The sequence below is a fragment of the Anopheles cruzii genome, chromosome 3 (assembly GCF_943734635.1).
Source record: "Anopheles cruzii chromosome 3, idAnoCruzAS_RS32_06, whole genome shotgun sequence".
Classification (NCBI taxonomy): Eukaryota; Metazoa; Arthropoda; class Insecta; order Diptera; family Culicidae; genus Anopheles; species Anopheles cruzii.
Genome location: NC_069145.1, coordinates 68,831,966 through 68,854,321, shown reverse-complemented (window position 1 = coordinate 68,854,321; position 22,356 = coordinate 68,831,966). Strand labels below are relative to the sequence as shown.

At 50.6% G+C, this 22,356-nt stretch overlaps 3 protein-coding genes across 3 annotated transcripts in view; 2 read left to right on the top strand and 1 right to left on the bottom strand.

The window, feature by feature from the left end:
• The window catches only part of LOC128273223 (protein naked cuticle homolog), a 51,952-nt gene extending 38,937 nt beyond the window's left edge, over window positions 1-13,015 (top strand). The window contains exons 2-6 of the mRNA XM_053011158.1: window positions 4,212-4,669; window positions 10,270-10,374; window positions 10,442-11,601; window positions 11,674-12,084; window positions 12,160-13,015. Coding sequence (XP_052867118.1) covers window positions 4,212-4,669; window positions 10,270-10,374; window positions 10,442-11,601; window positions 11,674-12,084; window positions 12,160-13,015 — 2,990 coding nt within the window. The remainder of the gene's footprint in view (window positions 1-4,211; window positions 4,670-10,269; window positions 10,375-10,441; window positions 11,602-11,673; window positions 12,085-12,159) is intronic.
• Window positions 13,016-16,029: 3,014 nt separating this feature from the next.
• On the top strand, window positions 16,030-17,255 carry LOC128270858 (acyl-coenzyme A diphosphatase NUDT19-like). The gene is made up of 3 exons (XM_053008285.1): window positions 16,030-16,128; window positions 16,201-16,755; window positions 16,824-17,255. Exons 1-3 carry the CDS (start codon window positions 16,030-16,032, stop codon window positions 17,253-17,255), a joined length of 1,086 nt encoding a protein of 361 aa, XP_052864245.1.
• A 159-nt stretch (window positions 17,256-17,414) lies between these two features.
• On the bottom strand, window positions 17,415-18,631 carry LOC128273898 (acyl-coenzyme A diphosphatase NUDT19-like). The gene is made up of 3 exons (XM_053011969.1): window positions 18,524-18,631; window positions 17,902-18,456; window positions 17,415-17,846 (listed from the first exon to the last, which is right to left on the bottom strand). The coding sequence occupies exons 1-3, from the start codon at window positions 18,620-18,622 to the stop codon at window positions 17,415-17,417; spliced, it is 1,086 nt and encodes a 361-aa protein (XP_052867929.1). The 5' UTR covers window positions 18,623-18,631.
• Between the last annotated feature and the right edge of the window lie 3,725 nt (window positions 18,632-22,356).

The following is a 22,356-nucleotide window of genomic DNA, read 5'->3' as shown; positions in this document are numbered from 1 at the left end:
TGCTGGCCGGCGGTGGTGGTAGTTGTGGCGGTTCCATCAGCCACAGATGGTGACATTTATCGATCCGTGAACCCCGACGGGCGATTCGTTTGCCTGTGAAGTGCTGACATGTTGGCCATTAGTCTTGTGGAAGCGCTCGGTTCGGCTCGCTCTGTGGCTGTGGAGCGTCAAACGTCATCATCAATCGGAGAGAACCGAAATGGCCCGACTTTTGGTCTAGAATTTTATAGCATTCGGTTCCCGGTTCTGGTCTGGTCTGGCCGACGTCGATGGCACTTTACGTCTTCGCTGGCATGTGGTTTATTGCGCCGCGCCGTAAGATGAAAGATCGAAAGCAAAATCGGAAATAAAATGGTTGGACCTCGGAGGAGGGACCTCTACGCGACATCGCTCTGTGGCCCCGTTTTGTTGGGTTTCGGGCGTGCAGCTGTCACCGCGGGGTTCTACACCGCGGGTTCGTTTGATCTTCTCCGGACCCCGGGCGCAGAATGGCTGGAAAGCTATTTATCCAGCCGTGCAGTGGCGCGTTTTTGGGATGCGTTCCTCCTTTTGATGTCCTCTATGCTAAAGCGTGAAAAATTATGTGCCATTTGTGTGCCGGATTTGCTCGCTGCCCAATTATTCTTGCGCGCGACGAACCTTCCGTTGGTCCGAAACAATTACAATCAATTCTCCTTTACGAGGACGCTGGCAGCTGCTGTGTGGTGTTCCCGTTTAGGGGCTGCGTAAATTTATGCCACGACTTGGCTCAAGTGCCGTCGCGGCACCACCTTTAAGACGACGGGTGTTGTTGGCTACTTCGCTTTCGGTGGTGCCAAATCGATTTGGCACCTTCGATCGGGCTGGAATTGAAAATTCAAATTGTCCCGATCGGTGTCCGGTTCGTGGGTTTCCCAAAAATCGATACGTTTTATTACCTCGCGGCAGTAAATGAATGTGGTGTGGTCGGTGGGGGATTGACCAATCCGAAAGACTTGCGGCGGTCTGGTCAGGTCTTGCGGTCTGGTCGATGGATCGTAAAATGATTTCACACACCGTTTGTGCGCTTCACCCGCCATTCCCTAATGTTCGAATGTTCGGCTCCGATGTCCGGTGACTTTGTGGGATTTAATTAAACAGTCTGAATGCGCTTCACGCTGACCACATGCCTCCCCCTTGATGATCGGATGAATGATGTTTGAGTCCTTTTTACACTTAAACATACGCTATCCCGGTACCGGTGGCAGCAGCGCAATCGTTGAGTGAGTCTGTCAACTCGAACCGAGGCCCAAGTCCTTCGCAAACTAACGGGGTCCCAGAATAAAACCTCGTGCCACAAAATCCGATTAAGTGGAGTGTAAAAAAACGGAAATCCTGTGCCAGCGCTCGGCCGTCTGTCTGTCGGCCTCGTTCGAGGCGGAACCAAAACCCCAATCGTTATCACGTCGTGTCGACGTGTCTCGACCGCTCGAAACGAACTCCGTCTGGCCGGTTGGCCGGTTGATGAATGCCGGCGCTGATGGTTCTGCACAGATTTCCTGCCGGCATTCGGGGCGGTTTTTTCCCTCGATGTGAGCACCTCTGTTTCCCTCTGTGGAGGTCCATTCATGTGTGGAGTAGTGCATTCGTGGGGCACAAAAGTTGGTCAGAAAGGTACTTCTAATCCTTCGTTGAGGATACCAATCACGTCCACGCCGTTGCTGCCCGGCGCACCAATCGATATCGGCGGCGTCCTGTGCGAAATTTCGACAAACCCGGCCCGGAATATCCCCACCGTTCGCCGACAAAAGGATATTTTTGGCAGCATTCCGGAACCGTCGAAGAACCGGGAGGGATTTAAATATCAATTTGATTCGATTCTTTCAATTTGGCCCCCCTGCGCCCGGCGTGTGTCGGGCGCCCCACGCCATGCAGCGAAGCGCAATTTACGGGCACTTTTCCGGCCCAATTTAACCACTTTATCTGTGCGCTCTCTCTCTGCCCATATTTGCTGCACCGGGATGGTAGATTCCGAGACCCACCCGTCGTCAGCTTAGACCCCACACGGAGCCTGCCCCCGCAGCAATTCCGGGAGATGCATGTTTTTGGCGGTTCAATTTAAATTTTAATTAAACATTTCATTTGGAGATAAATTTTCCTCAATCGGTCAGGGAGGTTTATTGACACGAATAGTTGGGGGGAGAGTTGCGCACGGGTATTAGTTCCGTAGCTCTGTTCTGTGTGTGTGTGTGTGTTTCTGCAGTGTGTCAGCCAGAGCAGGCAATTTCCGATAAGGCTCTCCCCCCCTGAATCCCGTGTAGCATTAATATTAACGAGGAAAAACGTGGAAATGATGCATGGAAATGAGATGCGGAAATTGAGTGGAATTATTCGGGATCAGTCAAATGAGGTATCGATCGAGAGGGGTGTACTCGTAAATTGATTACAAAGTTGTGCTGTACTTTCGTGTCTCGCAGACCGAACACACACACGAGGGCTTTCCGCTGTTGCTCTGTGTAATGACTTTCGGCGAGGAATTTAATTTTTTTTACCTTTGGTGTGGTGTGTGTCGGAACCAGTATTTACGATAACACGCCTCGTAAATTACACTTTCAAAGGAATTTTTTTTCCAGCAAAGAGATGCGCTACTTCAAAGCTTTCCCGTGCTCAATTGGGAAAATGTAACACGATCCTTCAAAGCACGCGGCCCGACGCCTAACCTGGCGGAAGAGTTCCGTTCGAAACCGTTTGCTGCCGTTTGATGTCGGATCGCATATCGAGAGGCGGTTTGGTGTTTTCCGTGCGGAAAACTTGACACCAGACCCCGTGGCTTTTGAGTCTTCGCGATGCGATTGTGCACTCGCTAAGTTGTTGTGATCGCGCCTCGTGAGTTGAACGTCGTCAATCGGTACCGATCCGCTTTTGGGGTTGACCGACCGGAACAAACGTCGCTCCCGGTTCCTTTGATCTGGCACAACGCCCCCCGGCCGGGTTGTTTGATGGCCGCTGCCAACACATTACTTTGAAAGCCGGAAAAATAAAATATCGTCGCCTGGGAAATGCTGGGAAAATCGTTCGCGGGTGTTGATTGACATCCACGCAGTCGACTGTCATCTCGTTGGAGTTTTCGGGACAAACGCGGGGACACCAAAGTGGAGATTACGAAACATACACGAAATGTGAGGCAGGCAGCAACGTGAAAGAAAGCGTCGCTCGGTTTTCTGCAAACTTCTGCAGCGTGACTCTGTGACTCACCAATTATGTTTCATTCAGTGGAACGTTGGCCGTCCTAGGTAGGTCCTCTAGAGGATTGTGTTCCTTACCTTGTTGCTGGCGTTCCAATGCTGACGAAACAAAGACACCATTCGCGCGAAATGTCACCCGAACGGACGGCAATTAAAAGCTACACCTCTTTCGCGCCAAACCCTCTTTGCTTTGGGAAAAACTCCTCACGGAAAACATCTCGGTTCTCGGTTTTTCCTTTTTCCCGAACGGACTGCGCTGTTTTGATCTTCAAAGAGATTCAACGGTCCGCGCGCCCCAAATTGGAAGATTCTTTCGACCGGCGACGACGACGGCAGCTGGGCAGCGTTGGACGGAAAAATAGAATCCATTAACGAGTGGAAAAGTGTTGTGTCGCTGTGAGCCGGCGGGGATCGCCGGTTTGTAAATATCTCGCGACGCGCCGAAAGCCTTCACGCGCCAGCACCATCATCGCCGCCCCGTCGTCGTCGTCAGCGGTAAACGCCTCGATGACGATCTTCGGGCGAGGAACGCGAAAATTGCGTCCCGCGCGCGTGTGTGGCAGCATCCGTTTGAAGATCAAAGCCCCTCTAAGTGCTGCGCCGCGGCTGTGATTGCTGGCCTTCATGGGAGGCGCACATTCCGTTCGTGTGTGTCCTGGGAAGGAGCGAGAACCAACGGGATAATGGGTTCGACTCGTTACCAGCGGTACGATGTGTGTGCGCGAAGAAAATTAAGAACATTAGCGGCGGCGGCGTCCACCGAACGATCAGCGTACGGAAATTGGAGCGCTTTGATATTTCTTTCCCGCCACACTTTCATGTTTGCCTTCAAACGAATTCACATCCGGACGATCGTCTCTTCCGGACAAACAAACCGTTTCCGCTCGCTGCGATCGGCCGCACGTGGTCACAAGGCTGTACTTAAGAAAATTGTCTAAAAAATTGGAACGAAGCTATTAACACACTCTCTCTCTCTCTCTCTCTCTCTCTGGTTGGTTCTATTTACAGTGCTGCAAGAATGTGCGACCGATTCGGAGGAGCTCATCTACCAGGGACGGGCTCCGTCGGCCTGTAGCGCCCCGCCCGATCTACTGCTGACCAGTGACCGCGAGCAGATGCTGAAGGTTAAGTCGTCCTCCACTGGCGGTGGGCCGACCGGTGGCAAAGGTGGCCAACATCATCACCCTCACCATCATCACCATCACGTGCAGCAGGCGCATCATCAGCATCTCCGGTCGATGGCGGCCCAGCAGCAGCATCAGCAGCAGCAGTCCAATCAACACTCAGCACTCTCCCATCATCACCAACAGCAACAGCAGCAGCAGCAACAACATCAGCACAGTAAATCGCAGAAGGAGGGCCTGCGCAAGTGCTCCGGGAAGGCAGTGGTTGCGGCCGGTGGTTCCAACACGATGAACACGACGGCCGCCACCATCCGGAGCGATCCAGATCGGGTGCGACTGGAGGTAGGTCGATCGCTGATTCTTAGAGTCGCCTGAAGTGAAGTTTCTCACGAGAAACCCGAAAATACTGTATGGACAGAGCACAGAGTTGAAGCGCGGTGTGGACAGATAGCAGCATTTGTGAGTCCAAGAAGAACCCGCAAGCCAATTACTTGGTGCGAATAGTCCTGCCTCTGAATTCACATTGACTTCGTGCCATGATCCTGTCTTAAGTCAAGACTGCGTTGGACGGCTAGCCACCAGGGAGCCTTTAATTGTTTCTTGACCTACACAAAATCGCCGTCCACTCCTATAAAAAGCCATAAGCGGTGACTGGGACAGAGCCCCTAGCCCCTGTTGTCGGAAATGCTTATCCTTATCTGTTCGCGTCCGGTATGACGCGGTGTTGTCGATGCTTCCCTCTTCCACCGTGTGCCATGCGATGCAAAATGGTTACTCTCCAACCTGTCAGAGGGCACCCCTTTCGGTCTTTGATTTCTACTAGCGGTGCTGTTCTGCTTTAATCGAGCGGAAAAAGAAGCGCATGGAATATAGATAGATTTATGCCATCATACCCTCCTCTCTTGATGGCCTATTCTCGGTGTGCCCCGCGACCTCTCGCGTGAAATCAATGCCGGCGGCGTGACCGCGAATCTGCCGCGCGGTTATCGCGCGTGCACGCTTCTAGAGTTCCGTCTCCCGACGGGTTCCGTGGTTATTTATGTTTTTTTTTCTGGTTTCCTTTCATGCGCGCTCGCTCTAGGGTCGATCAACATAGCGCACCGGTCCGTAGCGCTGCCCTGCTGGCCGTTTGAAGTTTGCCGATTTATTGTACTACTTTTTATGATTCGCGATTACATTCATTCAATGAGTACATACCGCACGGCGCATCGCGTCGCATCGCCCCGCGATCAACATGACCGACCGACCGCCAGCGCAGGGTTCTACGAGGCATAGGGCTATTGGTGAGGCGCGCGGGGGGTCAGCAGATAAGGTGGGCCCCGATGTACGCGAGAGTACACTCATGCTGCGTGGCGTGTCATGGAGAGTGGTGGATTGATAAGTTTCTAGCCAGGCAAACTCTTTCGGGGTTTGCTCTAATGGAAAGCAATAATTGCGAGAGATCTTTTCAAGTTTATTTTCTCATTGTTGATTTACCTGTTCAACAATCTTTGTTTATCGGCCAAGTCCATCATCAAAATGCAATAAAAGCCGATGAAACAATGGTAACTACTTGAGCTGCTGCCACACTAGCAGAATAGTTGAATGGTCTGTGCCTTCTGCCCGAGTTGTTGGTCAGTCTGAAGCCTGGCGGGACATTTCTTGTGTCAGAAGTACGTCTGCTAGGCATGATGATAATCAATCGCGCACCTATTTCTCGAGCTTTTAACGACTTTCTCATTCCCGTTCAATTGCTGACTTTTCGAAACATATCAATCCACCGCGTCCGACTCTGACGCGGTTTGAAGTGAGTCGACCGTGGCACGGGTCCGTGATTCGAAGGACGCACCCGGGAAGGGTATTTGCTTGGACCAAGCAAGTCCAATTCATCTGTCGGCGTCGTCCGGCGACGGCATCGACCCGCGAGATGGTGTATCTAGCTGTCAGTGTGCTGTGTTGTCGTCCGCGGCCGCCGACGGGAAAAGGAAGGTGGTGTGGTACACACGGCTCGGAGGGTTCACTCGTTTGACAACGGCGCTCTTATCATGCCGGGTGCGCCGTGTGATGTCGACCGCCACCGCAAGCGCAAGGTGGAGGGCCAATCGCAGAGGACAGGGGTCCAGACTGCGAGACCGGCGATGACGCTTCGGCGGGGAGGCCCGTCAACCGCGTGGCGGCGGCTGCTTAAAAGGAAGCGGCCCCACCAGGGGCCGTGAGGATCGGCAATAATGTGTGTGTGTGTGTGTGTGAGTGCGGATGTGTTTGTTGATTGAACCGCGGATTGGATTGGAGGTGGTACGCACGATGTTTTGATTTATTTATTTTCTCTCCCCGAACCCACCGGCGGAACGTTATTTGAAATTATTTTTCCGCCATACGGTCGGCCGCCATCTTTTGGATCGGCGGCGAGAGTTGACGATTGTTTCTTGTTGATGCTCGTTGTCCGTGCCCTCGCTCTCGCTCTCTCTCTCTCTCGTTGTTGTTTGGTGAAACATCCGGCAAACAAGACGGCAGACCAAAGAGTCTGATACAGCGAGTCTGTCTGCCCAGCGGGTGATGCAAAAAGGTGAAGGTGAAATCAGACGGCGCGCGACTCACGGAAGTGACCCGGGTGATTAAATTCCGGACGAGCGGCAGAGAGTGGCCGATCGCTGGAACGAGATGCTGAGGGGGGTTTCATTGATAAACTCGAGCAAAACGGCGTCACCTCGTGCCGACCAACTCTATTGGAATGTGTACCTTGAATAGGAATAGGGACACTGACGTGTTTGGATTCTTTTTTCGATCATTTTAATGTTCCATATTTATATATTGGTTATTCATCAATTCGTTAGTTGGGATTTTTGGGAACATTTTCTACCTCATTTATGGTTCCGTTTTCATTGCATCGAATCCGGGGGTTTTTGGTGTCGAAAAATGAACACCTTTTTGCCCCTCGTCTGTACCCCGATTCGTAATCCGACTTCCGAGCTCTCGACCGGCCGAGCTTTGACCGTTTACAAAATTTAACTCCACTTTAAATCCACAAACGGCCTCGGCACCCGTCGGTCGCTTCATGCGTGGAGCAGGGACCGTCCTGTTGTTGTGCGTGGATGATGTGAGTCGAATCGAATTTATGTAAATTGCCCCACAGTCGGGGCGGGGAACTGGGTAGACATTCCAGCAGTTGGTGGTGGGTTGGTGGGCGCCTCAGCCAAATGTGCGCGCCGTCTGGGGAATGTGGTCCCTCTCCGCGATCCCGTCGTAGACACAGCGCGTCATATTCGAATTCCATTCGAATTCCCATTTGCTCCTCGCGGGGAGCGTCTTTTGATTACGACGCCGGCATCTTTGGAAAGGTGAGCAGAAGACAAAAAGTGAAGCAAACTAGTTTCATCCGCCACGCTTCGCGGGGCGCTTTGAGGTTGGGCAGACGACGAAACTATGACGACGGACGCGCCAATCATGTTCCGTGCGCGGGGTGTGCCATCAACAACCGAGAGCGCGGAATGGGGAATTGTTTTCACACTCTTGGAGACCCAAAAGGGGGTAAGTCGGAATCCCAACCGATACTTGCTCGTAAGCTCGTAAAGCCTGCTCGTAAGAATGGGCCAGCTTAAGACTGTGTGGATACAAGCCCTCTGAACGGGACCGGCGCAAATCTGCGCCATGTTTTATCGACCACATCGAACGGATGGCCATCAGGCACCGACTGTGTGGCACACACCGCCCAACTCTCCGATCGACGCTAATGATGCGCCGCACGTCGTCGAACCGCGATTCGAGGACGAGATAGCGTGATCCGGTGGTCGTCGCGGTCGGTGTGCTGCGAAAACCATAAACCGCGCCACTTAATGGCTGGACGTGGACCAAGAAGCAGGGTGCGCTAATGAAGGCGGTCAGTTGACGGTACAGTTGCCGTTGCCCAAGAAGCAGCATCGTCCGAGCCGCCTCACGAGGAGATGTGCCATTTCGATAGGCCGCGAGACATTGTCGTTAAAATGCGTGCTCATTGAACATCTTCACTATCGATAGCCCACGGGGACACGCCGAGAGGGTCGTTTACGTAACCTGAAAAGGCCGAAGCCGATGGTCGGTGCTTACGAGGGAAATTGATGTCTTGCGCGCTTGATGATAATCTGGCGCCGATGTAGTTCAGAGCTGGGCCGAGTTGGAGGTTTGAAGCCAATGGAACTCGCGAGGTTAGGGCTCTGATGGCCGATCTCTGTAGTATAGTTTGTGAAGAAGGCTTGGTAAGTTTCCACCCAAAGCTACGCCACTTTCGCCTTCGTCGGTTGGTTGGCCAAAGGTTAATAATTATAGGACCATCTTCACGGTGGCCTTCGCATCTTCTCTTATATGGGCCCTTCCGTAACTACGCTGTAAAAACGGCCTGATTGAACGGCGACCTCATGTCCCACAGTCTGCCTTTCGCAGCATTTATTTTTATGTTGGCTCACGCCGGATTCCACACCTGGGAGCCGCGCGAGGTCCCGCCTGACGGCGATAAGTCTTATATGGAGATTGATTACACCGTGATCGGTGCGGCGTGGATTTGGCGGCCAAGCATTGCTTTCCTTTTTGTCGTCGTCTACACATCCCCGCTCGAAGGCGGACAGGCGGGACCGCCCCAGAAGGGACTGTGTTTGGCTTACGTTTCTGTTGACTCACGAAATGGCCTCCCCGAGTTAATCCCCGAGCTTACTTCACAAGCGAACGTCTTTTTCTTTTTCTTTTGTCGTTTGTATGAGTTGTGGCCACGGCACGATGCTCCTCCAAAAAAAAAGAGACGATCCGCAATCACTGTTTACACATGCCGCATGCTGCACCCGTCTCTGTCCCTCTTGTGCTCGGAGAGGGGCAAAGATCTGCCAAGAAAAAAAAAACGAATTATCCACAGTGTAAAGTTTGCTCGTCTGTCAAATCTATCAATCAAACGGAGAAGTTAAGGAAATAGGGTCCAAAGTTGAGTAATCCCCCCAAAAGATCCTATCCTATGCTTCTCAAAGAAACTTCTCATAAAACTAGAACCCCCAGCGGGGCCACCCTCAGCCGAGCACTAGTGTGCCGTGTCCAATATGTGTGTGGCTGGCAAATAAAAATCGATTCGCCGCGCTTTATCAGGCGCCGCCACGCCGACCTGTTGTCGTACAGGCGCTATTGCAGCTCGTTGCTAATTAGACGGCTGATAAACGCCGCGCCGGGACCGGAGAAACGCGCCAAGCGCACACCGGAACCATCGCTACACCGGTTATACACCGGAAAGTGCCGACAGCGTGTCCTCCTCACTTCAAGCGTCCTCGGGTTTGTGACGGGAACGAAGCCCCCCGCTGTTATCTTATCGGAACCGACAGAGGGCGGCACTCGATGTCGGTGATATCTCTCCGGGAGAGCGGGGAACCGGGTTGGTGGGGGATGTCGCGGGATCGAGAAGGCCTTCCACCTTTCGATAAACACAGGGCGACCGGTAACGACCTTGCCCAAATGTTGTTCGCAATTCCGAACACTTCGCCAGCACTCTGGATGGGAAACTTTTCGGTTCTTTTAGATTTTTTAGCCTTCAAAGCGCTCACAACCTGATTGCGATGCGGAGTAGGACACTGTGTGTGGTCGAGCTGTGAGTGGCAAGGGTTGTGAACCAGTCAATCACCGGTGGCGCCCGAGCAGCGCTGAGTGGCCGGTTGCAGTCTAATCATAAGTCGATGGCGGCCACCGGCGGTGATTGGCGGATGATTGCGGGAAGCAATAGCTTCAAAGAGCCGAACTTCTCACCGATTCTCCACCGTAATTTACCGAAACACGCAACACTTACCGCATCGCATCGTGGAGTGGTTAATATCGGTGATTAGCAATTCTAATGAGCTGCGTTCACAAACAATGTTCGGTACAATGTTTACGTGTTTGAAATTTTCTCAAAATATATTATTTATCGCCCTGAGTTCGCCAAACGTCACCTAACCGCTGGTTTCCTTTTTCCTTTGCAGGAATTCACTTGCGATGTATCGCTGGAAGATGGCAAAAAGCCGCAGCCGCTACAGTTTTCCTTCACCCTGTACGATCTGGATGGTCACGGAAAAATAACCAAAGATGTAAGTCACTTTCACACCTGGCTCCTGTTCCGTGTCTAATGTTTTGCCGTCTTTTCACCCCCCGCAGGACATTGCCGGCATAGTGTCTACAATATACGAATCCATAGGCAAATCGGTAGTAGTTCCTCATTACGGTAGTAAAACCATCAACGTTCGGCTGACGGTGTCGCCGGACGGCAAGTCGGCCACAAAGTCTTCGGCGGCGGCCGCAATAAAGAAAGCCATCATCACGCCCCGCCGCCGCTACCGGCCACGGAAGCTCATCTCCGACGACGACGGGAGCGACACGTCGGAGAACGTGCCGCGGATGCTGCGAAACCGAACCGAGCCCGGGGCGACGGCAGCCAACAATGGCGGCAGCGGTAGCGCCGGTGCGGGAACACCACCAAAAAACGGACCAACTAGCGGTGGCGGCCAACAGCAGCAGCAGCAGCAGCACCATCACCATCATCACCATCACGCTTCGCCAGCGGTGGCGTCGACGGGTGCTGCGGTCAAGGTGAAGGAATCGAATCTTTCCAAAGCGGCCGCATTGGCCGGCGACGCATCGAGCCCCGCGCACCGCTCGACAGGACTAAGCAAAAGCTCGGAGGCAACTCCGGTTACGGAAACGACGACGTACCACAACAACCTCACCACGGCAAAGGTTTCCCTAAACAACGCCAGTTCCGTTAAGCAGCAGCAGGGACAAGAGAACGTGTACGAAAGCATTGCCAACCTCAAATGCTGCAACCTTCAGCAGCAGCAGCAACTACAGTTGACGACGCACAATGCAACCGGTGGTGGCCGGAGTCCGCTTTCGCCACAGTCAGCCGGTGCCGGCGGATTGAACCATTCGACTGCCTCGACGGCGGCCCTGGTATGCCGGGAGTGTAGTATCGGTGAGGAAGCAGCAGCAGGTACCCCTATGTTGCCGTCCCTCCAGACGGTGGTCTTGTCGCCATCGGTGGCCCTAACCGCTGCCGTCGTTGCCGGCCGCTCGAAGCGAAAGCTCGTGCGAAAGACACGCTCCTCGCGAAAGGTGGTCCCAACGGGGAAGGGCGGCGAACAGTTTGCGGGTCGACCGCGTGCCCGCAGCCTGTCGGTGGGAAACGAGAACTGCTACGAGAACGTCATCGGGCAGGTGGCCCAGGATGAGTGCTGGAAGAGCTCGCTGTGTCGGCGCGAACTGATCGAGATCATACGCGAGAGTATGGTGAAGAACAGTCTCTGTTTTCAACCCAATCGGTAAGTTCGGGGCCGTCGATCGTGGTGTTGAGTGACGAGCGAGCTAATTAATTGTGTTCCGTCCGCCAACAGGAAAGCGATGGAAAGTTCACCGAAACATCGCCACCGTTCGCACACGATAGCTTCCCGAGTCGGTGATCAGCATCAGGTACTCTTCAACTACCACCACCCGGCGGCGGCTGCCCTGGTGGCGGCTCGCGGCGTTGAGGTCAGCGCAGGGCGGTGCGGGGGCACCGCCACGACAGCACTCGTCTCGGTGGCTGCCGGCCACGAGACAACCAATCTGTGCGGCTACGATTCGTACCTTCACAAAACGATTTGTGCTGCAGCGGCGGCAACCAATGGAACGGCGTCAGCCGTACATTTGGCGACCCACACGGCGGCCACGACAGCCATCACCGGCACTGTGGGACCGATGCCACTGGCAACCCACACCCCAAACCGCTTGCTGCTCCAGCACCACCATCATTCGAAGGCCAAAAGGTGGGTATTTTGTTTCCGATACAAGACGAATGGAAGTGACTCCGGAATGTGCTAATAGTTTTTCTTTCCACGAAGGAAGGAGCACCGCATGACGGTGGCAGCGGCTAGTATCGCGCGCACCGGCAGTCACGCGACACCGGTGAAGCTCAGCACGGCCCTTCTCAACCAGCAGTACCCGAATCTCTCGGCCGAACAGAAGCTGACGCGGTCGATCAACCAAGTCGAACAGTGGCTTGACCACCGCAGCCCGAAGCTCGTGACGAAGAGCAAGCTGACCGATGAAACCGTGCAACTGCTGGCCGCATCGGGGCGCCCGCTGAAGCGTTCGAAGAGCAAGGAAGACCTAGTGACGGCGGTCGGCGGCAAGCAAGCACCGCAGGCTGCTGGGGCTACTTTTCTCACCACCGAGCTGTTGCTGGAGAACCTGAAGATCAGTGAGGATATTGCCGAGATCGCGGTCGTTACACCGAAGAAGGTGTACAACAAAGAATCGCTCATTGCGTCCGCCACGAAGAAGAACATCAAAACCCACCACCAGCGTACGGCGCTGATGGCGGAGGAAAAACCAAACGCTGCTGGTGTCAGCAGTGCCACGGGGCAGGTGGTGCAGTTGCAGTACGGTTCCGTACCGGTCAATGCCGATCCGAGTGAGTGCGAGAATCTGATCCGCATGTCGGATGACGGCGACGAAGAGGCGCCTGGCATTCAGCGGTCAAACCAACGCAAGGCACAATCGTCCCAGTCTCAGCCAGCGTCTCCTCAGCATCACGCACAGCAGCACCAACAACGGTTCTGCTCTGCTGCAGGTGGTGGTCGGCCGCACTCCGTGTCGTCGGCATCGGCTGCCTCAACGACGGCCGTCCATCGGTACGTGCACGAGCACATCCATCACCATTACCACCACTTCGAGAACGATCCCGACGAGTCCTGATCGTGGTGGTACTCGGCCCATCTACAGTTGCCGGCGCCAGCGGAGGCGCCCGGTCGCTGGCTGGCACTCTGTGAGCCACCGGTCCCGTCGCACCCTTCACCGCCTCTGCCACCGGTGCCACCGCCGTGATTGCTGGTGGCCACGCTGCGGGAACGTCCCGGACGGTCGACTTGTACGCCGGGGTGGTTCTGCTGCTTTCACTAGTGAGCGATCAAACCACTCAACGCCACGGCTTCTCAGCTCCGTACTTATGAATCTCGCGAACCTTCCCTGTCGAACGTAAGTGCAAACCGCGGAAACACACTGCCCGGTGGTTTCTGGAGTCTTCTCCAGAATTGCCCACAGCTCCCCCACTGTACAGAGCGCATCGTTTTTACTTTCGTCTCGTTAAACTATTCTCCTCGCAAACCTATGGGAGATAACATATAAATGGCCGCGTTGCTTTTGCTTCGCCTATCGCAAGAAGTGAACATTGTTTCTTCAACGCTTGTGCTTGTTGTTGTCGCGCAAGAAAAGGCCGCACGAAGAAAGATGTACAAAAATCAAAGTGAAACCGAACGGAAAGTGGCACGACGGTGGCATTAGCCCGGAGGGGAACGTTGTACAAGTATTGCTATTATATAATATTTCCTAGACGTTTAGTGCTATTTATTTTGTTAGTTGCAACCAAATCATCGATTCAACGATCAATGAGGCATTGAGTGAGAGACAGAGAGTAAAGAGGGCAAGAAAAAAGAGATCACCGATCGCTACTGTTTGATGATCCTGCATGGTGCCGTTCGAGAGGATCACTTCGTCGGATTTTTTCGTTTTACTGATATCCGATGTTCTCTTGCTTTTGTTACAAATTGATCTACAATCCTGTTCCCTAAGTTTTTGTTGCTCATCATCTGAATCATTTGCTCTACCATCGCTCATCACAATCCTGTTGAATCTGGTCCCTCTCTCATTCCTTACGCATGGCAACAGTGTAAATACAGCGATTAATACCAGAACAGTGGAGAAGGTTCTAAAGTAGTGCAAGTGGGAAGACAACTAAACCTTCGCGATAATACGAGCGTTCAAGCGACGGAAGCAAGAGGAGGAAATACGAAACTTACAAGACTGATTTCATGTTATTAAATTGATGTAATGATGAGTGTTTGTTTGTAGTACAGTGCACCCCGTGTCCTATCCTGTCCTTCGATCGTCCCTTCCCAGCTCTGTCCCATAAGTGGGACGTTGTTTAACTTTCGTTTTGTATTATCTGTTCTCTCTTTCTCAAATGTATTGTATGGTGTTAAACGACCAAAATCGATGATGCAGACACAGTAGCCGCTATTAGAGCTAAATTATGTTGACACTTACGACCGAATTCCACCCCGTAAACTACTATTCGCCAATGGCTAAGCGTGCATCCACTAACTGCTGCGTTGCTTTGAAGGTTGCTTTCCGGCAAATGCTCTTCCGGTGTAAACGTATAAGATTATTCAGGCATATGAAAAAAAAGGTTAAAAATAATTCGCAAGGAGCTTGGGTTTTCGGTGTAACATTAAGACAAAATTTCACGCTAGAGCTTAGGGTCAAAATTATTCTTGCGGAAGGTTTCACTTTTATTATATAAAGAAACAAAAAAACAACACTTATTTTAGGCAACATACGCGCGGTTCACAAAATTCAAGCAGAAGTAATCGAATTTTATATACAAACAACAAGCGAAGCGGGGTCGATTATAAGAGTTTTTAAGTTTAATGTTATACTTCTTGCATGAAGAACGGACATGGGGCTAAATTTAGAAGATGGAAAGCTGCAAAATTCGGGGTAAACGAGCAAAGGTTGTTTACTGATTTTTTTTTGTTTCAAGAAAGTGAATGCTTTTCGATGGCCATTTAGAGGGGAAGCAGAAAAAAATTGTCTATTTAAACTATGCCAAGAGAACGGATTTCGAAGCAAACCCCACACACTGTACGCTTTTAGTGGAGTGAATTTCTTTTATATTTCGGTAGCTTACTATGGAGACAAATGGTTAATAATGTTAAGAAAGACTGCAGTGTGTGTATCAGGGCACGTCAGGTTGGCTCTGTGTCGTGTGGCTTATGCTTTTGTTGGTCTATCGGAAGGAATGCAGAGTGCGCATTGCGTGCGGAACAAAGATGTAAACTGTCGAATGTTTTATGTTCTTTGCATCGGCCGTTCAGAACGTTTGTCTATCATTCTTGGTATCGTTTTCTTCATTCTAAATGTTTTCCTCAATCAAAACTGAAAGCGTTATGTTTTACTATCGATTAGTTTTTCCCCTAGTTTAAGCGGTGTGAACGAGTGAGAATGTACGCGTTGTTTTGGTACGGTGTATACGGTTAAGATTTATTTATTAAAATATTGTCGACAATTTTAATCACTTTAAGCCTTTACTTTACATAAGGACAGGTCGTTCCTTCTCTCTGGCCAATGGGTTTCCAAGCAGTATCAGATTCCCGAGAGAGAGAGAAAGGCCTCGCTCGTAAACCCGTCAACAAACGATCATACGAACTCAGCGCGACTGCAATAGATGAAAACGACGAACGATGTCACTATTATCACAAAAGATGAATAAAGAGCAAAATCGTTTATTCCGATAAATAAAAGAAAAAATGTGCGTGTTTTAATGCCTATTCGATGAGAAAAAATTCTTAATAATCATTCAAAAGTAGCCGTTTTGTTGGATTGTACTAAAACGGGTTGAAAGCTATGTACTAAAATTATCCCATTTTTGAGTGAGTTCATCTGTCAGCTGAGCGGATGAATTCTGTTGTTGATGTCGGCGAATTTGCGTGCCGCGGAAGGGTTTAAAATATTGTTTTAAGTTTTTTGCAAGGTTGTTGATAAATTTTTTGGATGTTTTAGTAATCCCTGCTTTGTTTTTAACAATCAAAAGTGATTCGTTGCATAAGATTTGTCTTCTTACTGTTTGCTAACGTCATAATGTTCCACAGTTGATCGTGTGGACGAAACCAAAACAATAGAACCGTGTTTCGTAAAAGATCACCACGAAAAAGATGCTGCGAAAGTTTGGCAAATATTGGCGTGATTCGGCGTCTCTGCTGGTCCTTGCGCGCTCAAAACCCACCGCGTCGACCTGTGAATACAACTATAAGGTAGCAAAGGCTGTAGAAATGCTCGGAACCTTGCTCAATTGCAAACAATGGGATTGTTCTTTTACCCGATAGGTGCTAGTGTTCAAACGGCCAGCCAAGATGTCCTTCATGCCCAACAGCATCGTCTTCCCGGGTGGTGCTTTCGATAAGCAAGACGATTCTCCGGACTGGAAAGCCTTCTTCACCGATCGAGGCGTGAAGCCAGCTGCATTGGAAACGCTCTCCGATGTACGTGGTCCTCGGCCGTACATATTTCATACCGAAAGACCCGAAGAACTAGACCGTAACCTGTCTCTACGGCTGTGTGCGTTACGCGAAGCCTTCGAAGAGCTTGGTCTTCTGCTGGTAGCTCCAGGAACGGGCGGCCATCAAAGGACATTTAGCCAGTGTCTTGCTTCGTTCGATGTTACCAATTGGCAGCGCCGGATACACGATGGGGAGGCTACGTTCGTGAAGCTCCACACAGAGCTGGGGACAGTGCCGGATTTGTTCAACCTATACGAGTGGTCCTGTTGGTTGACGCCTGCGATGTTTCGCAAACGGCGATTCGAAACCGCTTTCTATCTCGCGCTACTCGACACGCAACCGGAAGTTTATCCGGAAGCACACGAAGTAGTGGGACACTTTGTGAGTATCATCGAACGATCAAGGACAAATGGGGATTTGTTTTTCCAACATTGTCTTCTACCACGCAGTGGGACACTCCGGCCGCACTTCTTGAAGCACACCGCCGGGAGGAGATCTGGCTGGCACCACCGCAGTGTTACGAGTTGACGCGACTCAGCTACGTGCGGGACATCGATCGTATTGCGCGGTTCGCGGCCACTCGTAACGGGCTCGCTTCGACGCGACTCTGTCCTGTACAGTATAACGCAGCCGATGGAGTCCTATTCGTCCTGCCGGGCGATGATCTCTATCCCCACGATTACGATCACATCACCGAACACGCTGATCTGGATCGGTTCGGGGCACTACCCCTGGAAGAGCTGCGGCAACAGGGGAAAAGGCTCCATCGGGTGGAGCATCGTGGGACGCATCGACAGTCGTACTTTTTCAACCAACCACAGCCCGATGGGCATCTTCATTTAGTTGGAGACAATCGACATTTACCGGAGGTGTGCGCCTGATTTCGGTAAGTTTCGGCTCACCTGTCCTGTGGCAGGGTTAGTTCTTATTTTGTTAGAAAGGACCTAGTTTAATGAGTAACGATAAGATGTTGTTCACTTAATAACAGTAACAAAACCCGAAACCCCGTAGTTTATTATAAATCATAATTTGTGCACCAATCACAATTTTCCCTTTAGCTTGCCTCGGTTATGTCCGAGCACATGCAAATGACCGTCTACGGGTGGTCCGTTGTGAAGATATTTTTGAACATTCGAATCACGGTGTTCAACTCGATGCAAATTCCGTGCCATTAGGGTCAACTCGTTGGCGGACAGTGCGTTATATCGGTCCACGTGCTCGTTTGCGCTGATAAAATCGTAGTCTTCCGGATACAGATCATCGCCCGGGAGTACTCCTAAGGACACGTCAGACGCGTTGTAACCAACCGGGCAGAACGCGGTCGTTCCGTGATCCTTCCGTTTGCGAGCAAACTCCACAAGCTCATCGATATCGTACACGTGGCTCATACGTTGCAGTTCGTAGGCTTGTGGTGGTGCTAACCATAGCACCCTTGCGGCATGCTTATCAAGCAGATTCCGGGGGGAACCCCACTAAAAGTAGGTGCAAGTTAGAGGAGTTAAATTTTCTTACCTACGTTCTGCTCACCATGTATTCGGCCACTTCAAACGGTTCAGGATAAATCGCTGCTTGTTCGTTGAGGGCCGCCAGAAAGAAAGCCGTTTCGAAGCGTTTCTGGCGAAACGTGGTCGGCGTGATCCACACTGACCACTCGTATAGGCCAAAGATGTCCGGAAGTTCGTTTAATTCTTCGTACAGTTCTAGGAAACTTTTTACCCCTTCGTGAATCGCTTGCTGCCATTGCACCGCGGGGAACTCTTTCTTTGCTTGACTGAAACCATCCAGGAGCTTTCCGTGACTGTCGGATACTAGTAACACTCCGAGCTCTTCGAAGGCTTCCCGCAGGGCGCAAAGCCGGAGGGAAAGGTTACGGTCGAGGGTGTCACTGTCGGTGGTTTGGAAAATGTATGGCCGGGGACCGGATACATTGGCCAGTGCTTGTACGGAGCTATCGGGAACGTTTTGCTGACGAAAGTACGACAACCACCGAGGTGAGTCGTCCTGCGGATCGAACGAACCGCCCGGGAATACGATGTGGTTCGGCAGGAAGCTTGTTTTTTCGGTGCGTTTGAAAACGAGCACCTAAAACGGAAGTTTATTACGTCGGAGAATGACCAGCAACAATTCGCTCTGGATACTAAAGGTTTACCTTGTAATTGTATCCATCGGCATCGGACACATTGCCGTGATTGCGTGCCACGATGATCAGCGATGCGGAATCCCGCCAGTGTTTTGCATACTTACGCATATTCACAGTTTCATAATCTTTCACGGCATGAGTTAAGGCTTAAAGTTAAAACCAAAAGTGCCGCGGTTTTGCTGGAGAAGTGGCATGCTGACAGCTCGACTAAAGACAGTATAACTCATACGGGACTCGAAGACTAGTGAATAGCCAACCTGTTGATCGCAACCTCATTAAAATGCAATTAGAGAGCAATAATGCACATCAGTGTGTTGTACACGCGCTCTCATTTTGCGGAGCATACATTTTTATGTAGAGTTCACACTGAAAGCCATCGCCATGCTTTTGTGTGCGTGAAGGCGGTATGTTGTCTCCAATTGCTTCTAAACGAAACTGTTAGGGATCGACATTGACTCGTCTTTCTATACAGTGTGCTGCCACTCTCTTTAAATTAAGTCATCTTATCAATCTAATCAGGCTGCAAACAAATTTATGTATTTAGCAACTTTGTTAGGGTTTCTTCTTAAAGTGCTAAAAAGTTTTAGTGAAAATGCGTCGATTTGCTCGTTTTTGGCGTGATTCGGCCAGCCTCATCGTGCTCGCCCGTACCGGATCCGGAATGGATGCCACTGGTTGCAATTACAAGGTAAACCCGCCTCCGGCTTTAACAGAAATGTTTTAATTGAAACCGCATATTTAAGGTACTCGTCCTTAAACGTCCTGAACGATCATCCTTCATGCCGAACGCGGTGGTGTTTCCAGGAGGAGCATTTTCCAAACAAGATTGCACCCTCGGATGGAATGGACTGCTTTCGCCGAAGATAACCCAACAGCTTGCCAAGGTTTCAGGTCCACGGTCACCTATTTTCGAAACAGACGGTCCTTCCTTTATTGATCGGAACGTTTCCCTGCGTTTGTGTTCGTTGCGTGAAACGTTCGAAGAGTTGGGTGTTCTGTTGGCCACCGAGAAGCCAGGCACAGAAGAGACTAGCGGGTACGGGAAAGTGACCACCGGGAACCCGATGTTTGATGTCGCTTTCTGGCAACGAGACGTGCACGATGGAAGGCGAGAGTTTCGAGAGCTGTGTGAGGCACAGAGGCTGGTCCCGGATGTTGCCAGTTTGTACGAATGGGCCACCTGGATAACGCCAACCATCATACACAAGAAGCGGTTCGAAACGGCCTTCTTTCTCGTGGCATTGAATGCGTTGCCACCAGTGTTGCCGGAGGTGAACGAGGTGAAGGAACATTACGTGAGTATAATGAAATCGGTCACGTAAAAGGGATTCTACATTACTTTGCTTCTTCAAATAGTGGGATACTCCGAGCAATCTGCTAGAAGCACACGCCTCCAATCGCATCTGGTTAACACCACCGCAAGCGTATGAAGTTAAGCGGCTTAGTTATGTGCATGATATCGATAAACTGATATCGTTTGCTAAGCAAACGCGCGGTGGTAAAGGATCTTCTGCATTCTGCCCTGTAGCGTACAATACTTCCGATGGCACAGTTCTCACTCTGCCCGGTGATGATCTATATCCAAAGGATTACGATTATGTAACGGACCACACAACATTCGATGATTACAAGGGTCTGACGGCAGAAGAGTTACGTGCCAAAGCGAAGCGATTGCACCGGCTAGAGCTAGGCCCAGGTTTGCACACAAAAGGATTCTTCATGAATCAACGGCCTCCGGAAGAGCATCTTCATCTGCTCGGTGAAAACCATCACTTGCAGTGGCTGTAGCAAAAAACATTCCAATACTAGCTAGAAGGTCCGAAATAAGGCTTTAATAAAACAACTCCATGTACGGTTGTTCGCAATGCATAGTAATTTTGAAATCAAGCTTCTGTTGGGAACTTTCAACGACCCGTTGTAAACAGGGAAAGCGCAATCATTTTCCAGTGCGCGTTTGCGAAGGGGAATCGAACAGCAAAGCCAATGTCAACCTCCCCTCGAAAGCTTCATCGGGCCGTGTTTTTTCACACCGTATTCGTAAATAAAGCAAGCTTTGGTGCCGTACGGTGGTGTGCGTGCACAGTTGAGGTTTGTTTTTTATGCTTCGTTTTGCGCGCCCATTTCCCCTTCCAGATAATAATTTCCCCTTCCCCTTCCCCTTCCGAATAATATAAGGCTGTCTAAAAAGTCATGGATGTTTTTCCCGATAGATGCCTTTAGTGATCGATATCTCGTGAAGTATCGATCGTGCAGTTGCAAATGTAAGCTTGTTTTAATGCTTTCACTGTTTATTGTTTGTTCCATTCGTTTGTGAGTTGAACGGTGTTAAGAATGGAGGTCAGCTAAGAGAAAATTGGGTACATTTCACTTTTTTTGTTTGAAAAAGGCGGAAATTCAAGCTCGGTCGCTGAAATTGTGCATGGTGTTTATGGTCACGATACTCTACAGCTAGTTACGTGTAATTTTGTGGAAAATGTGGTCTAAGCGTAGTGAAGCAGCTTAACCGGTGGCAAATCCAGGAATAACGGCTAGGAAGGTTCTACTGGGTATATGGTGGGACTTGAAAGGTATCGTTTATTGTGAGTTGCTTCCGTGTAGCCAAACACTAAATTCAAATCTCTACTGTCAAGAACTGTACTGTTCGAAGCTGGTGATTGGTTAGAAACGACCAGAACCGGCCAACAGAAGAGGTTTTGTATTCCACCATGACAGCGAAATGCCACACACGTCTTTAGTGATTCGCCAGAAAGTCCGGGAGCATGGTTGGGAAGTTTTAATGCATCCACCGTATAGACCGGACCTTGCACCAAGCGATTGACACCTTTTTCGCGCATTACACAATTTCTGATTCAAAACTGAGATCAACAAATGGTTGTAAAAATGGATTGCTCGAGTTTTTAGCCAATAACGACTAAGCCTTCTACAAGAGAGACATTATGGTGCATATTTGAAGCAAATCGGACAATTGAAAGTATCTTAAATGATGTTTTGAAATTCACGCAATTGTTGTTGTTATTTTCTTTATTATAGAGACCTTGAGCTTGAAGCTTCTTTCGTCTCTTGAAATTCACGCAAAAATCGTCCAAACTTTTTAGCCAGCCTTATATTTCGCACTTTGCTGGCACGCACACTACGAACGAGAACGCATAGTCAGGCTCGGAAATTCAAAGTCAAGTTCGAAAGTCAGTTCGATTCAAGTAGATTCAGAGTAGTTGAATTTCAAAAATTCAAACGGAGTAAAAAGAAAATTCATTCCGGTAGAAACGGTCGATTCGGAGACGTTGCTGCTCGCGAGCGAGCGATCAGGTGCTTTCCGGTTCCGCTCACGTGTATTACAGTTCTCGCGCGCTGTAACCCGTTCATCCTAGAGTGAATCGTGCGTGCGTCAGGTGCAACGCGGCCCGAGGTGGGTAGGGATCCCTGGATGCCGACGGAACGGCGAACGGGGAAAAAGGATGCTCCGTCCGTGCACCTTTATAGTTTTTATATTCGAGGCGTCGTCAGTTTTTCCGCCGCGCTCCGGTGGGTGGGCCAGAAAGTGAAACATAAAAAGATAGAAAAGAGGCTCCGTCTGTTCTCTTCTGTGAATCGCGAACGTTCTCGGGCTCTCGGTGTTTCAGCCGGTGATTACACCTTCCGACCGGCGGCCGGAAAAAGCGGAGCAGAGAAAAAGCGGAAAACCTGCCTCCGGGGTTCCGTTCTTCTCGGAAATCGTGCAAATTACCAGCGAACAGTCCCGAACGCCGGGCACGATCGATTGAAAGTTTTTCCTTCGGCTTTAGTTTTTTTTTATTTTCATCCCGCTTTAGGTGGCCTTTTTTTAGAATGCTCGCCGTCGCAGT

Excerpts from the sequence above, each read along its gene's own strand:
- LOC128270858 (XM_053008285.1), top strand. The coding sequence starts at position 16,030 with ATGCTGCGAAAGTTTGGCAAATATTGGCGTGATTCGGCGTCTCTGCTG. Across the intron at positions 16,129-16,200 it reads CCTGTGAATACAACTATAAG|GTGCTAGTGTTCAAACGGCC; the intron begins GTAGCAAAGGCT and ends TTTACCCGATAG. Across the intron at positions 16,756-16,823 it reads ACGAAGTAGTGGGACACTTT|TGGGACACTCCGGCCGCACT; the intron begins GTGAGTATCATC and ends TCTACCACGCAG.
- LOC128273898 (XM_053011969.1), bottom strand. The coding sequence starts at position 18,622 with ATGCGTAAGTATGCAAAACACTGGCGGGATTCCGCATCGCTGATCATC. Across the intron at positions 18,457-18,523 it reads CCGATGGATACAATTACAAG|GTGCTCGTTTTCAAACGCAC; the intron begins GTAAACCTTTAG and ends CTTCCGTTTTAG. Across the intron at positions 17,847-17,901 it reads TTGAAGTGGCCGAATACATG|TGGGGTTCCCCCCGGAATCT; the intron begins GTGAGCAGAACG and ends ACCTACTTTTAG.